The sequence below is a fragment of the Pygoscelis adeliae genome, unplaced genomic scaffold (genome assembly GCF_000699105.1).
Source record: "Pygoscelis adeliae isolate BGI_AS28 unplaced genomic scaffold, ASM69910v1 Scaffold43, whole genome shotgun sequence".
In the NCBI taxonomy this organism is placed as follows: Eukaryota; Metazoa; Chordata; class Aves; order Sphenisciformes; family Spheniscidae; genus Pygoscelis; species Pygoscelis adeliae.
The window spans coordinates 3,424,679-3,438,470 of record NW_008824538.1 but is presented as its reverse complement, the minus strand read 5'-3'; the positions used below and the strand labels follow the sequence as shown (position 1 = coordinate 3,438,470).

The 13,792-nt window shown below is 41.5% G+C and overlaps 1 protein-coding gene across 1 annotated transcript in view; it reads left to right on the top strand.

The window, feature by feature from the left end:
- The window catches only part of L2HGDH (L-2-hydroxyglutarate dehydrogenase), a gene marked incomplete at its 5' end in the record, with an annotated part of 14,794 nt that extends 1,349 nt beyond the window's left edge, over positions 1 to 13,445 (top strand). The window contains 8 exons of the mRNA XM_009321647.1: positions 587 to 738; positions 3,290 to 3,421; positions 5,502 to 5,664; positions 6,204 to 6,238; positions 7,788 to 7,955; positions 9,880 to 10,037; positions 11,349 to 11,480; positions 12,448 to 13,445. Coding sequence (XP_009319922.1) covers positions 587 to 738; positions 3,290 to 3,421; positions 5,502 to 5,664; positions 6,204 to 6,238; positions 7,788 to 7,955; positions 9,880 to 10,037; positions 11,349 to 11,480; positions 12,448 to 12,643 — 1,136 coding nt within the window. The remainder of the gene's footprint in view (positions 1 to 586; positions 739 to 3,289; positions 3,422 to 5,501; positions 5,665 to 6,203; positions 6,239 to 7,787; positions 7,956 to 9,879; positions 10,038 to 11,348; positions 11,481 to 12,447) is intronic.
- Between the last annotated feature and the right edge of the window lie 347 nt (positions 13,446 to 13,792).

Below are 13,792 nucleotides of genomic sequence, written 5' to 3'. Positions count from 1 at the left end.
TCAATATGTTAAGAGGGAGAATGTGCCCAAATTACTTCAATAAAAATGTTTATGATATTTTTCACCTCTATTTTACTTAGTTACAAAGAGCAAATAGCAACCTAATCCAGTTCACTTGAAAAGCCTACCAGGCCTGCCAGCACATCCAAAGAAATTGAGGATTGCACAGACATCATGTTAGATGAGGCCTTGAAGGATGCCTTTCATTTTAAAAATTGAATTTCTTAATTAATTTTAACATGTAGAGAATTTTGATTGATTGGCCTGCAGTTGTAGTCCTTGGAGGAAAAACTTGTGATTTTTTTCTTTTTTTCTTTTTTTCTTTCCCCTGTTGATTCAACACATTGCAAGCTGTGATGGTTTATTATTAACTAGGTCTTTTTGTGTCAGTATTTTTCTGGCCTTTTGAGACCAAAGGAGGAATTGTGTTTGCTGTGCAGTTACCTTATTTGAGCGTCTCTTGTTGTAATGCTGATTTAGGGCAGTACCACAAATGGCTCATTCTTCTGACAGCTGAAGTAATTAAGGTATGAACCAATCATGGGAACATGTATTTTAATAACTTATTATTTTTCTTTCTATTTAGCTCATCACCAGAGTGGGCATAACAGTGGTGTGATTCACAGTGGAATTTACTACAAACCTGGATCTCTGAAAGCTAAGCTGTGTGTGCAGGGTGCAGCCCTCTGCTACGAGTACTGTGACCAGAAGGGAATACCGTATAAACAGTGCGGGAAGGTATAGGAACTGCTGCGTGTTCTTACTTTACCTTTGGAAACTGAGACTGTATAATGTATGTTACAATGCATAGCATAGGCCTGGTTGTGGTCTTCCTCCCAAGAGATGACTTTCTGCAACACTTACTACCTTCAGGATGAATGTGCCCTTTTGTTTTCTTCTTTCCAGCAACTCAAACCAGTTCCTTTCCTGGGCCTAAATAATAATTCTCCTTATCTGGGGGCTGAGCTGAAATAGCCCAGGTAACGGCGGAAGCCAGGCCCCGTGGAGGGGCACCCGTGTACAGCCACTAGCTCCAAGGACCGCAAAGGCTCTCAGGATACACATGCCGTACTTCTTGGCATATCAGGCTCTGAAAAGACACGGTGACTTGAAAACAGCTTCAGATGTGACCCACCTACATGCGTTTATGCCATGTTACGTCCAGCTAACACAACCTGAAACGCTGAGGACAGAAGAGTGGCTGTACTGATCCAGCTTGGGGTCTGCCCAACCCTATATCCCGTTTCTGGAAGTGTCTATTAACAGAGACCCAGGAAGGAATGAGAACAGAACAAGCAAATTATTACTTCTCCCAGCTTCCAACTGTTTTCAGCTCAGGTTATTTTCTGAGCCTGATCTGTTCTATCTCTAGTGACTCGCAGTGGATTTCTCTTCCAAGTGTTTTTCAGTTAAAAGCTTTTGCATCAGAGCATACTTTGACGAGCAGTTCCAGAGATCAACAACCCACTGCATGAAGAGTTACATCATTTTGAAACTGGCTCCTACGAGCTTCATCTGATGGCCCCTAGCCCTTCTGTTGGAAGAGGTGGTGAACAGTTGATCTGTGCTCACACTCTCCAAGTTGCACATAATTTTATATCCCCTCCTCCTCCAAAGTCGTCCCTTCCGGCTGGTGAGTCTTAGTCTGCTCAGTCATTCCTCTTAGAGAAGCTTCTTCATGACTCTCCCCACCCTGTCTGCATTCTCTGAACCGTTTCTAGTTTAATGCATCTTTGATACAAGATGAGGACCACAACTGCGCACAGCATTCAAGGTGTGGTCAGGCTCTGGATTTTTGCAGTGAAGTAGTAGAGTTCTCTGTCTTATCCTGTATCCTTTTCCTAGTTGTTCCTAACATTCAGTTTAGGGTTTTTCAGCTGTCACTAGCCGTTGAGCTGATGCTTCCATAGGATTGTCTATCCTAACCCCAAGATCTTGGTCCTGAGTGATAACTTTGAACGAGGATTCCGTCATTTTATACGTGAGGCTGAGAGTGCTTTTTCTGTGATCGTCATTTCACATTTATCTGCATTGAATTTCATCTGCCATTTTGTTAGTCGCTCGTTCACCTCGGAAGGTCCCTCTGCAGTTCTTTACGGTCAGCTCTTGTCTGAACCGCCTTGAGTCACTTCAGACCATCATCTGACTTTCTCACCTCCCTGCCCCTTCCCAGGTTGCTCATAAACATCTTGGACAGCACGAGCCTTTCTCTTAAAAGTGCAGTGCAGACCCTATCTGATGTGACGAGCTCTATTTCAAGGCCTCCTAGCTCAGCGCCCACCGAGACCTGGGTGCAGATCTCTCCCAGCTCTGGGGTGCAGAGCAGAGATCCCTGGACGTGGCAGTGTTGATGGGCCTTCCACTGGTGCGGGTGGTGTTTGTCCTGTCCAGCGTCACTGGCTGCGCGCAGTGCTGTGTTCGTGCTGTGCTCCCTGTGCTGCAGCGCTGGTCACAAGATGGCACTGTGGATTTGTGCAGCAGTACACCTGAAGTTACAAGCCTGCTCTCAACTCAGCGCACCAAGACGCGTGCTGCGCTCTGCAGGAGTCAGTCTGGGCTTGGGCAGGGCTAGCGCTGACCCAGCAGCATTGTTGGTCCTTTGCTGACACTGAATTTGTGTACTTCTGCATCACGTTCCCCAGCAGTGTTTATTCCAGGGAAGATGATGTTGAGGCTTTACAGCCAGGCTTGGAGAACTTAGTGCCTTCTCAGTGCAAAGCTGCCTGTGTTGCCAGACCTGAGCTAGGCCTGGAAGTAGTATGGTCTGTGCAAACCTCGCACAGATAATTCATAGTCTGGATAAATCTCTTGCGATAGTTGTGAGCTAACTACATGGTTAAATGAAGTGAAGCTGGTACAATTCGGTTTAGACACCGTGTCAGAACACGTCCTTACTCTCTTATCGAGGCTGTTTGAGATTTGTACATCTTGGGTTAAGTTCAGTTTTATTTTTGGAAGCATCCCAGTGGCTCTTTAAAATCATATTCTCTTCTTCCACATTCAGATTTGTAGGCTCGTGGTACTTTTAGCAAATACTATCCATTGATAGTAACTTAAGCTACAGTTTAACATTTTTTTTCTTCTTAATATATTAGTGCTTTCTCAGTAATAATAGGTGTTTATAGAATCTTGTGCAACTGATGGCACAAACCACAGTTCCCCCCCCTTGAATTATAATTCACTGTTCACTCATTCACTATTGCTTGCTTGTTAGCTTGGCCTTGATGCCAAACCTGAACTGGCTTTGTATATTTTGCTCACTGGTGTGCCTTGTTATCTTTTTCTGAAGCTAATCGTAGCCGTTGAACAAGATGAAATTCCAAGACTCAAAGCTCTGTATGAAAGAGGGCTGCAGAACAACGTCCGAGGGCTGAAACTGATTGGAGCAAAAGAAATACAAGCGAAAGAACCCTTCTGCAGGGTAAGGGATTTGCTTATTTTTATTTGGCATGTAAGACCTCAGTTTCTCAGGTGACATTATTTTTTACTTTAACATAAATATGTTTCTGGCCTTGAGGTAATTTGCGTGGGTGACAAGTTCAAAAGAGCCTGAAAACCCAGAAGAAATATAATTGCCAACAAAAATAAATGTATCCATTTATTTCTGGAACTTTGTAGCTCCGCCCAATCCTTCATATGCATTTGCCATTGCATACACATCAGACCCGCTCTAACACAACGTAAGGTGATCCTGCAGAATCTTTCTTGGTGACACTTACTTTTACCTCAGGTTTCTTCTGTTCACCTGTTCTCATTCTCTTGCTCATCAGTTCATAGCTCATCAATTCTCCGTGTGCTGAAGTCGTAAAGAGCTGCTGCTGCGCTAATTGCAAATGATGGGCTGGCTGTTTCATAAGGGCCAGTGTTCACAAATTAGAGAGCAGGTAATCCATTTCAGTTGCAGCCTACAAAAGGAATCGGAATTATTCGAGTCAAAGTAGGAGACTCTGTAGTCCCTTAGCCCCTGTGCAGGCAAATGGACAGAGCCTACAAGTTGTTCAAACTTCATCCTTTTTCCAGCTTTACACAGAGGTGTCATCCCTGATGTATATGCTCAGGAACAACAACAAAAAAAACCCAGTTCTCCCACCAATGACAATGAGTGATTTTTATTTATTTATTTATTTATTTTAATCTTTAATTTTTTTTCCCCTTCTCCTTGCGGGTGCTTACTTGTGTGTTTTTGTGGTTGATAGGCAGATTTTCCTTTGCCCAGGTTAGAGCTGTTACGTCTGAGTTTATGCTGAGATGATTCTGCTCCTTCCCAGTAAAATTATTTAACTTACAGTAAAGCTTGATAGTGCAGCAATGAAAATTCCTTCCCATCTGTAAGTGCGGATTTGGATTGAGCCAATTTCAATCCAGTTGCTTCCTACACATGTGATGCTTAGGTAACACTTAGTGTTTATTGTGTTTATTTTCACATCAGGAGAAATGTGAGTAGCTTATGGAATACAGATTTGTTGTTGTTTAGTGTATCTTTGATTGAGAGGAAAATCTGGGTATAAATTCCCCATACTGTTTCATCTGGCAGCTTGCTATTGGTGTAGCTGCTTGACTGATTGTTTATGAGTGGTTGTAGGTACAGACACAAATTTTCTGGAGAGGAGTCTTTTTTATCTTTTTTATCTCATAAATGTTTTGTATCCACTCCTTAAAACGTTCTTTGCATGTTCAAGATCCAGCTGAGCATTTACTTCTGCAAATGAGTAGGTTCAGATGGGTCTTACTTCATTTGCTTTGGTTTCCTGAGCCGAGTCCTTTCCTCGTAAGCAAAGGGAACTTGAATGGTGTTATAAAACATTGCACTGTATATCAAATGGAAAGGAAGGTTTTGGCTAAGATAAAGTTTTACCAACCATTCTGGTTGTCTTGGGCATGTAAATGGCCCCTGCTATTGTAGTATCTGAGTGGCTGACAGTCTTTTAGTGTGGTTACACTTGCAGCATCTCTCTGAGATAAAGCAGCCCTACTATCCTTATTTTATAGCCGGAACTAGGAAAATATTGTGATGCCATCTAGCATGATAAAAATTACGTGAGAAACTGAGCCTTTGTGGTATAAAGATAGTAAAACGTCCCTGAAAAACATGAAAAATTCTAGCTACGCGCTGGACTTGAAGCTTGCTTTCTGCTAGGACAAGTATAGGCTGTTGTCTAGTTCAGAAGAGACTTTTCTCTCTGACGTGCAATGCAGTAAGTGTTGAGATGATATCTTTTAGCCTCGCAGGAGGCATTGGCAACAGCCGTGCACCAGGTAGAACTCCCAAGTGACCATTTGAAGGTGGAATTGCATAGTGCATGGTGAAAAATAAGTACATATTAGCTCAAGCCAAGGTTAGGTAACCTGTTTTATCGTTAAGCGCTCTGTTGAGAAGACTTGTTTATGCTGTAGTTACACGATCGCTTAGTCCACCGTAAGTATATTCAATATTCTCTGTATTGAAGACCAAAGTCCACAGACAGCCTTCACTGTCCTTCTCTGTCTAAATACTGTTTCAGGGTCTGATGGCCCTTGATTCTCCATATACCGGCATTGTGAACTATAAACAAGTGGCCCAGTCCTATGCTGAAGACTTCCAGGAAGCAGGTGGGACGATCTTGACTGATTTTGAAGTTACAAACATGGAGATGGCTAAAGAAAGTTCTTCAGAAAGCGAAGATGGTAAGGCTGTTTTTTGCCTTCCATTTACTACAGTCCTGCCAAAGATTTTGTTCAAAACACATCTGCTTTAACTGAAATCACGTTTCTGAACATTTCTGTCTCATAGGGAAGAGGCAAAAGGCAAAATTATGTTAGAGTATCGAGCAAGCTCACTTTTTTTTTCTCAGGCAGGTCACCCTTCAGCTGAAACATTTAAAGCTGATGGAAGAAAATGACAGTAAAAGAGAGGAAGTAGGTTGTTTTCCCCTATTAAAATCAGATTTAGCTGAATATTGCATGTGTATTCTTGTGATAGTGCTTTTTGTTTATCCTGGAAGGCAGGTTGGATCAGTGCTGGTACACATACGGAAGAATTAAAAAAAAACAACACCCCTATTAATTCATAAATACAGTTATGTCCAGCAGTATCAGTTATATTAACAGTAGTTCCATCTGGAGATCTTCCAGTGGAAGAACCCTTAATCGTGACAAGTTGCTTGTTCAGTCAGTTTTCTGTTACATACTCTATTAATTCCTTCTCTTGTCTAATTCTATTATAGGACTGAAATACCCAGTCATTGTTAGGAACTCAAAGGTAAGAACTAAGTTGTAGATTTAATTGCTTAATAGGAAGCTATTTCTCCTTTTCTTAAGAATTTTTGTTGAGTCCTTGTAGATTTATCAGCTCTCTAAATAAAGTTAAAAAGCTGCTGTTCAGTAACGTGATCGCTGTCATCTAGGACTGCTTTTATAAAACAACAGTCAATTCTTAACAAAGCATATGAGCATGTTCAGATTTTACTGTGTACTGGGAATAATAATGAAAGTATATCTTTCCGCTGCCTGACTTATGTTTGACTGTGTATGACCCTTATCTTCTTTATTTGCACATTCTTACGCTGCTTGTTTCCAAGGACTCCTTTTATGACTTATTCATTTGGTGACAAACACCTATTTTCATGTTTGCTTTTGGTCTTTGGCATCTATAAAAATGATAAGGGGGCATTTAGAATCATTTTATCATCAGAAAGCCACAAGCTAATTTAGTAAAGCAGGTGCAAGTCAGTTAATGCTGCACAGGAAATGTAGTTGTAACCTTTTCACCTTCAGGAGAGAATTCCTGGACTCTCCTTTGTGTGTGTGGGGAAAGATAAACAAGCAAACAAACAAAAAAACCCTGGCCTCACTCCCCCCCCCAATAGTTTTTAAAGTTAGCGCGGCTGCTTTCTTGTTCTGTGTCTGCTCTTTGATTAAAAAGTAGCTTCCAAAATCTGTTAGTTTCTCTCACCAAATACTGATTTTTTTTTAATTATTTTATTATTTTTATGGAAACATACTTAGTTGAAGGAAAAACCCCATAGTATTTGAAAACAAATACTGTGAGCTAGCTAGCTAGATAAGAGTTTGTGATTTTATTTATTTATTTAGACGGTAAGGTGTTTAGATATTTCACAGCTCTCCATAACCGTGTGCTATGAACTTGCATGGCTTTCTGGATAAACTACCGTTCAGTAGCATGACCGCTCCCGGCGCGTGGGGTGAAATCCGTTAACAGCCTTATTTAATTAAACGCACTGGGGTTGCTTTGCTACCCCGCCTATCCCGCACCCTCTGGCCATGCAAACCTGGCCAGGGAGCTGCAGGCTAGCCTGGCGTCAGGGCCTTGTAGGAGGCAGAGGGGAGGGAGTGCCAGGGGGAGACACTTGGTTTGCTGGAGGAGCAGAGCTCATCAGCTTTGACGCTGACGCGTTGGGCCTCTGCCCTGTGCGGTAAGCATGCTTGTGTAACGCACGAGGCTCTGTGTTCTGGGAATTGAACCTGAAGGTAGTCTGAGAATTGATGACATGTTTCTTTTTTTATTCTGTTTTTTTCTTCCCCTCCCCACCCCTTTTCTATAAAGATTCTTCCAGTCCTACCTGCCCAATGAATTGCCACTGTAGGATAGTTCTCCTCCAGGGAATAAAGGAGAATATTATAAAGAATTAAATGAAACATTTGATTGTTTCTGCCTCCTTTTGAAAATATGGTTGGTTTTCTTTCCGGTCTTGACTCATTTTTTTTTTTCCAAGGCTTGTAGGTGATGGGTGTTTTTTTTAGTAGATATGTTGAATTTTTGTGTGTTTTGTTTTGTTTTGTTTCCACAGGGTGAGGAAATCTACTGTCGGCACATTGTGACCTGTGCAGGACTTTACTCAGACCGCCTGTCTGAGATCAGTGGCTGCAGCCCTGAACCTCGTATTGTACCCTTCCGTGGAGATTATTTGGTGCTAAAACCAGAAAAGTGCTATATGGTTAAAGGAAATATTTATCCGGTATGTACTCTCTTGTTTGTCTTTCACAGTGTATTCTAAGAACTGCTAAAACTACAGAAATAAGGGCAATATTACATGGTTATTTCTGTTAGACTGCAGATAGCGATGCACAACACGTGGATGTAGATTTAGTTGCTTTCTGACAGGACAGCTTGTTTTTGTTAATTCTTGAGGAACAGGTGGAAGTACCATGTGGGAAATTATTGCCAGTAATTTTTTTTTGTTTGTGTTTTTGTTTTTTTAATAGGGAAGGAATAAAACACTTAGCGTGATAGCCACACACCCACAAATGCCTGGCTTCTTTCATTATGTTATAAAATAAATCTGTAGGCAGGATTCAGAAGTCAATGAGGGACAACAGTAAATAATGAATTACTTAGACATAGGGTTTAATCTTGTGTGCTAATACCCAAAGCTCGGATTTAGATATTTGCTTCTCAACATCGTCTTTGAATTAGCTTTACTTTATACAGACAAAAAATAGACATGGGAGGAAAAAGACGAGCTTTCTACCATCTAATGTAGACAAATTGTGTGACGAAGAGGAACAGTTCCAGACAGAAAGTGAAGACAGCAAGCAAGAAGAGAGAATCCCTAGAGCAGCATTTTAGTTAATTCATGCGGTGCGTTGAAATACTGCCTTTCTGAATATGAAATATTCATATATATTAATAATATGAAAATTCATATATGAAATATTAGCTTTGCCTGCTAAACACTGGAGCAGGTCGCCCTAGGGAAATTGTGGAACCCTAGGCATTGGATGTTTGTCTGACCTCCTCTCACCTGGGAATGATTCAGGATCCTGTCTTGGGATGGGAGAGAGGAACTGGCTGGGATGGGAGGGTACCTTCCAGCCTTGTTTCACGGCTGTGTGAGAATAGTTTGTACCCTTTGAAATTTTTTGTTATGGCCAAATATGGTAATAAGGTTAGAAAATTGCACGACTCTTAGTGGTAAGTTACCAGAAATGTAATGTAGTTTGTGGAGTGGTTGCACTAAGCTTTGAAAGTATTAAAAGCATATTTTTAACAGGAAAAACAGTGCACTGAATACAGCAAAGGAACGTATCTTGAAGCAATTTTTAGTTGTAACAATACTGTTTTTTGAGAAATACCCAATACTTGCTTATTTTCAGACTATAAGACAGTCACCTCTGTAGTCGCCTTTTCTAAATAGCTAAAGATCTTCAAGTGCCAGCTCATGAAGAGATGTGCTTATTTAATACTTACATCTGCATATAGACAGCTTATTTCTGTTTCAGCCTTCACACACGATTACACTGTATTCCATTCGCAAACAAAAAAGAAACTGCATATACTTACTATTAGGGTTAATCAGGCTTGCTAACTGCATGTTGTTTTGAGCAATACAGGAATGGTGAGGTTTTCCTAATATTTTATAACCTATTTTATTGCAGTATAATTACTACTGGTGAATAGCATTAGTGTGTCGTTGGTTTTGTTGTGGGTTGATTTATATCCTGGGAAATCGTGTACTTTTTTTTCTGTTGTTTGTTTTGCTTTTACCTAAGATGCAGTCTTACTTGGCCCTGCTCTGTTCTTCAGTGTTTTAAATTAGCTACGTGCTATAACTGCACGATTAACAAACAGAAAAACCAGCGCAAGAGCCAACTGTATGGTTATATGACTTGAATTTTGTTGTAGTGATTGGAAATAAAATGGCAAATTTACTTCCTTTTTCATTTGTTCGTTTAAAAAATGTTATTTCCATTTATTAGGAGGACAACTCCTTTACTGTGTTTTAGTTTGTTTTATTCACTCTCTCACACAATAAACTGTAAACGTCTGTACTTTTTTCCTCGCAAATGCTTCCTGGACGAGTTTGTTGACTTGAGTGGTTGCATGGCTGTTTCTCTGATCTGGTTTGTAACAGCTGTAATAACTGTTGTATCCTGCTTTAGGTTCCCAACCCTCGGTTCCCTTTTCTGGGATTTCATTTCACACCAAGAATGGATGGCAGCGTTTGGCTTGGTCCTAATGCAGTACTAGCCTTTAAGCGAGAGGGCTACAAGTTGTTTGACTTCAGCACCGGAGACTTTTTAGATGCTGTCATGTACAGGTAATGTCTTTCTGTCTGCTGAACGCAGTTATTAAAATGTCAGCTTGTGACTCCATGGAAGCTAGTTCTTGTCAAAAAGCCTGCTTTTGCCAAGTTTTTGGTGCGTTTAAAGGCAGTTGTGCTGATAAGGGTGGACTTCTCCAAGACACTTGACATCATGTGATCTAATATTTGAATTTTCATAAACTACCAAGACATGTCTCAGCTGGTCTGAGAACGTGGCTGCTCGTCAGAAGGTACTGGTGAGCCGTGTTGCTACTAGTGGAGCTCTTCCAGGATTGGTTTTGGTCCAATGCAGTGTAATATTTTAATCAATCTAGACAGTGTGATTAAAATACCTGCAGAGGATGCTCGGAAGAGAGAACACAGAGTGGTCTGAATTGCTGTGTTAAACTTTATCAGACCATCAGTATGCATTTGAAAAATGTCCAAGTGCAAGGAAATACATTAAGGGCCACGAATGCAGGCCAGGAAGCTGTCTTAGAAAGCGTGTCAGAGGAATTAGGAATCATTGCTAAAACTGCAAACATAAATGAACAGAATATTTGTAGAAGTCGAGAGAAATCTTGCTTCTCTATGAGGGGCTGGACAGACCATTACCAAGTGCTCAATTTTAGAAATTAGACTTGAAAAAGCATATGAAAATATTGGGGAGGATCCAAGGAGAGGCTCAAAAACAGGTCAGGGAACTGGAAAATACCTTTCTGGCCAACAGCTCAACTTAATGCAGTTTATTAAAGTAAAGAGTTGAAAGCATCTTGATCGTTGTCTATAGATTTTTATAGTGGAAGACTTGAGGAAAGCAAAGCAAGCAAACAAGATTTGCAAAGACATAGCAAGATTCACTGACTGAAAGCTGAGGGTTTTATGAGTGTGACAGTCTCTTCAGAATGATTGTGGACAAAAGTCTCAAGCAGCATGTCTGTCTTCCCTCGTGCACGTGGGTTTTCAGTCTCTTGCCATTTGACTGGACCAGAGAAAAATCCTGGCATAGGAAGGACTGGAATTCAGAGTTAATTCTCAAAGAATTTGGACTCGATGATCTTAGAGGTCTTTTCCAACCTTAATGATTCTATGATTCTAAGAAAGAATGTGAATGCAACGCTACAGCTCTGTAAACAAGGTGCGTTGAAGCAGGGAAGGACAAACATGTATTTCTCAAGTAGAAAGCATGATCCGATTACTGATGTTGGGAATGGGAACTTTTGCCATGCAGTGGCATTTGCTGCCGCCTTAGACGGTGTTAGTTTGACACGGCTGCATTTATTACGGAAGATTTGTTCTTACTGCAGGTATTTTTTCTCTCTACAGTGGGTTATGGAAGCTTGTGCTGAGAAACTTGTCTTACGGACTGAGTGAAATGTACAGAGCGTGTTTCCTTAGCGCACAGGTGAAGCAACTTCAGAAGTTCATCCCTGAGGTCACCATCAATGATGTACTCAGGTAAAAAAACCTTCATGTTAGCAACACCCAGTGGCTTGTTAAATCTCTTATTTTTAACAGTAGCAAATGTAGCATTAGCTTACTCCCTTCCTCCACCAAAATATGCTACCAAAGCATAGAAGCATTTAGATACTTTCTACAGGAAGGCCTTTTATACTGTGTTTGCTTGTGCATAGGCAAGTTTGATGAGTATTTGTGTGACCTTGTACACTCTCCATAGGCTGAAAGTCACAGTTGTGACATATTCATTAAAAAGAAAAAGTCTCTTCATCCTGGTGACACATTCAGTAGCCTGAACATAATCTGAGTGCACAAAGAAAGCAAAACACCAACGAAATTCAGAGTGGAAGCCAGACTGTGAGTTGCTACTGAGTGAATATAGACTTAGTTTAATCAGCTCAATAAAATTGTATTCAGCTTCTTACTGTGTGGAGAGAGAAACTAATTCAAAGGAGTTTAGAAATGCTAAGGAACTGAAGAGACTTGTGAGGAAAGATGAAGCATTTAAGTACATGGAGGTGGGTTTAACTGTCCAAACATTTGCAGGGAGAAAATCCAGAATAAGAAAAGCTCGGGCATGGTAAAAGGGCGTTATCCAGCTCAGGCAGTATACCATTGGCATGAAATTCGCGTTTGACAAGGCTTGCTATTTCAAAACAAAGAGTTTCCTTTTCGAAAAGACAGGGCATGTGGGGAGGAGAGTAACTTCTCAACCAGGAAAGATACAGAAGATCCTCTGCTTGGCTACCTGCCCTTGTTTTACGGTAACGACTGCGAGACATCTCCCACTCTGCCTCACAAGTGTTAAACTTCCCTGTGCTCCCCCAAAAGCCAGACTGGTCTTTGACTCAACAGTCTGCCTTCCTTACTGTTTCCCTGGGCACCTTCACAAGGTCAGAGCAGAATTAATTTTCTGACTTCAGAAAACGTTTTCTTTCTAATGGTGAGCTCCTCCTTTATTTTGCAGGGGTCCATCCGGAGTGAGAGCTCAAGCATTGGACAGTGACGGAAATTTGGTAGATGACTTTGTGTTCGATGGAGGCAGTGGAGATATCGGAAGCAGAATTCTTCATGTCAGAAATGCCCCTTCTCCTGCTGCTACCTCTTCCCTTGCCATCGCAGAAATGATTGCAGATGAAGTGAAGCGAAGATTTGAATTGTGAACGATTGACGGGTGTAGTGCGGTTTTACCCCTCTTGTATGTGTAGCAGCTTGTCTGCATTGAATGAACTCTGCAGCCTTTAATGACAAAGATAAAACAGGCAACGTATTGCTTGCCAGACCAGCGCTGGTATAGCTGTGCAGTGCAAAACCGGCATTTGAAATGTTTGCCTCTGCCAGCCCACAACTTCTCATCTTCACGAATAAAGGAGTTACGGTGCCTGGCAAGACCTGGTGCGGTACAGCCATCTGCAAGAAAGAAGCAAACAGCCCCCTTCGCAGTAAAGGTTTGTTCACCTGAGCAGGACCAGGCTGCAGAGGGGCTGGTGCCAGGCACAACGCGAGGGTCTCCCGGGACCGTAGTGGGCCATTAGGTGGAGCAGGAAGAGCCTCTGTGGTGGAGTTGCCCACAGGGACGTCCCATGCCTCTGATCTAAACGTTGCCTCCTCCTCGCACTCTGGAGAGGTGGTCGGTCCTCTGAAAAACCACAAGCACGGGGTGGTTGTCTGTGTGCTTTCTCTGACTCCATTTAAATTGGAGTCTGCAGTCCCCTAGCTTACATTGAAGTGATGGAGATAGAAGGATTAGCCCTGCTTACGGGTTCTGCTGATATGGAATTAAGGGCTTTATCAGAGACTGAAAACAATATTCAGAGCCTTCTACATGAATCTAGAGTATTTCGGAGAAAAATAAGCCTAACGAGGGATTACCAAATCCAAGTCAATTTAGATATGCAATTTAGATGCACTATCTGATCGCCGTCTCTATTTTTGTATAGACCTGAAATTAAAATGTATACATAAACAGTCATTTTTTTGTTTAACTTAAATCTGGGAAGTCGGCACTCATCGTCATCTACTTCAGTGGTTTTGGGTTTTGGTTTGTTGTTTTTTTTTTTCCTTTGAATACTGGTAATGCAAAAGGAGCTTATCTTTGTACAGCATGTTGAGCAATCCAGTGGAAATGGTCTTTGTAAAAGCAAACGTGAAGGGAGGGAAGCTACAGAAACCTGTCGTAATTGAGTCATGCTGCTTCCCTTGGAGCCCAAACAGCAGTGAGTCAGGAAGGCTTCCCATTTCCCACATGGCTGACAAGAGGGGAGCTTAGAAAGTGCTGGTTACTCTTCTGAACTCTTACTGATAGTTGAAGT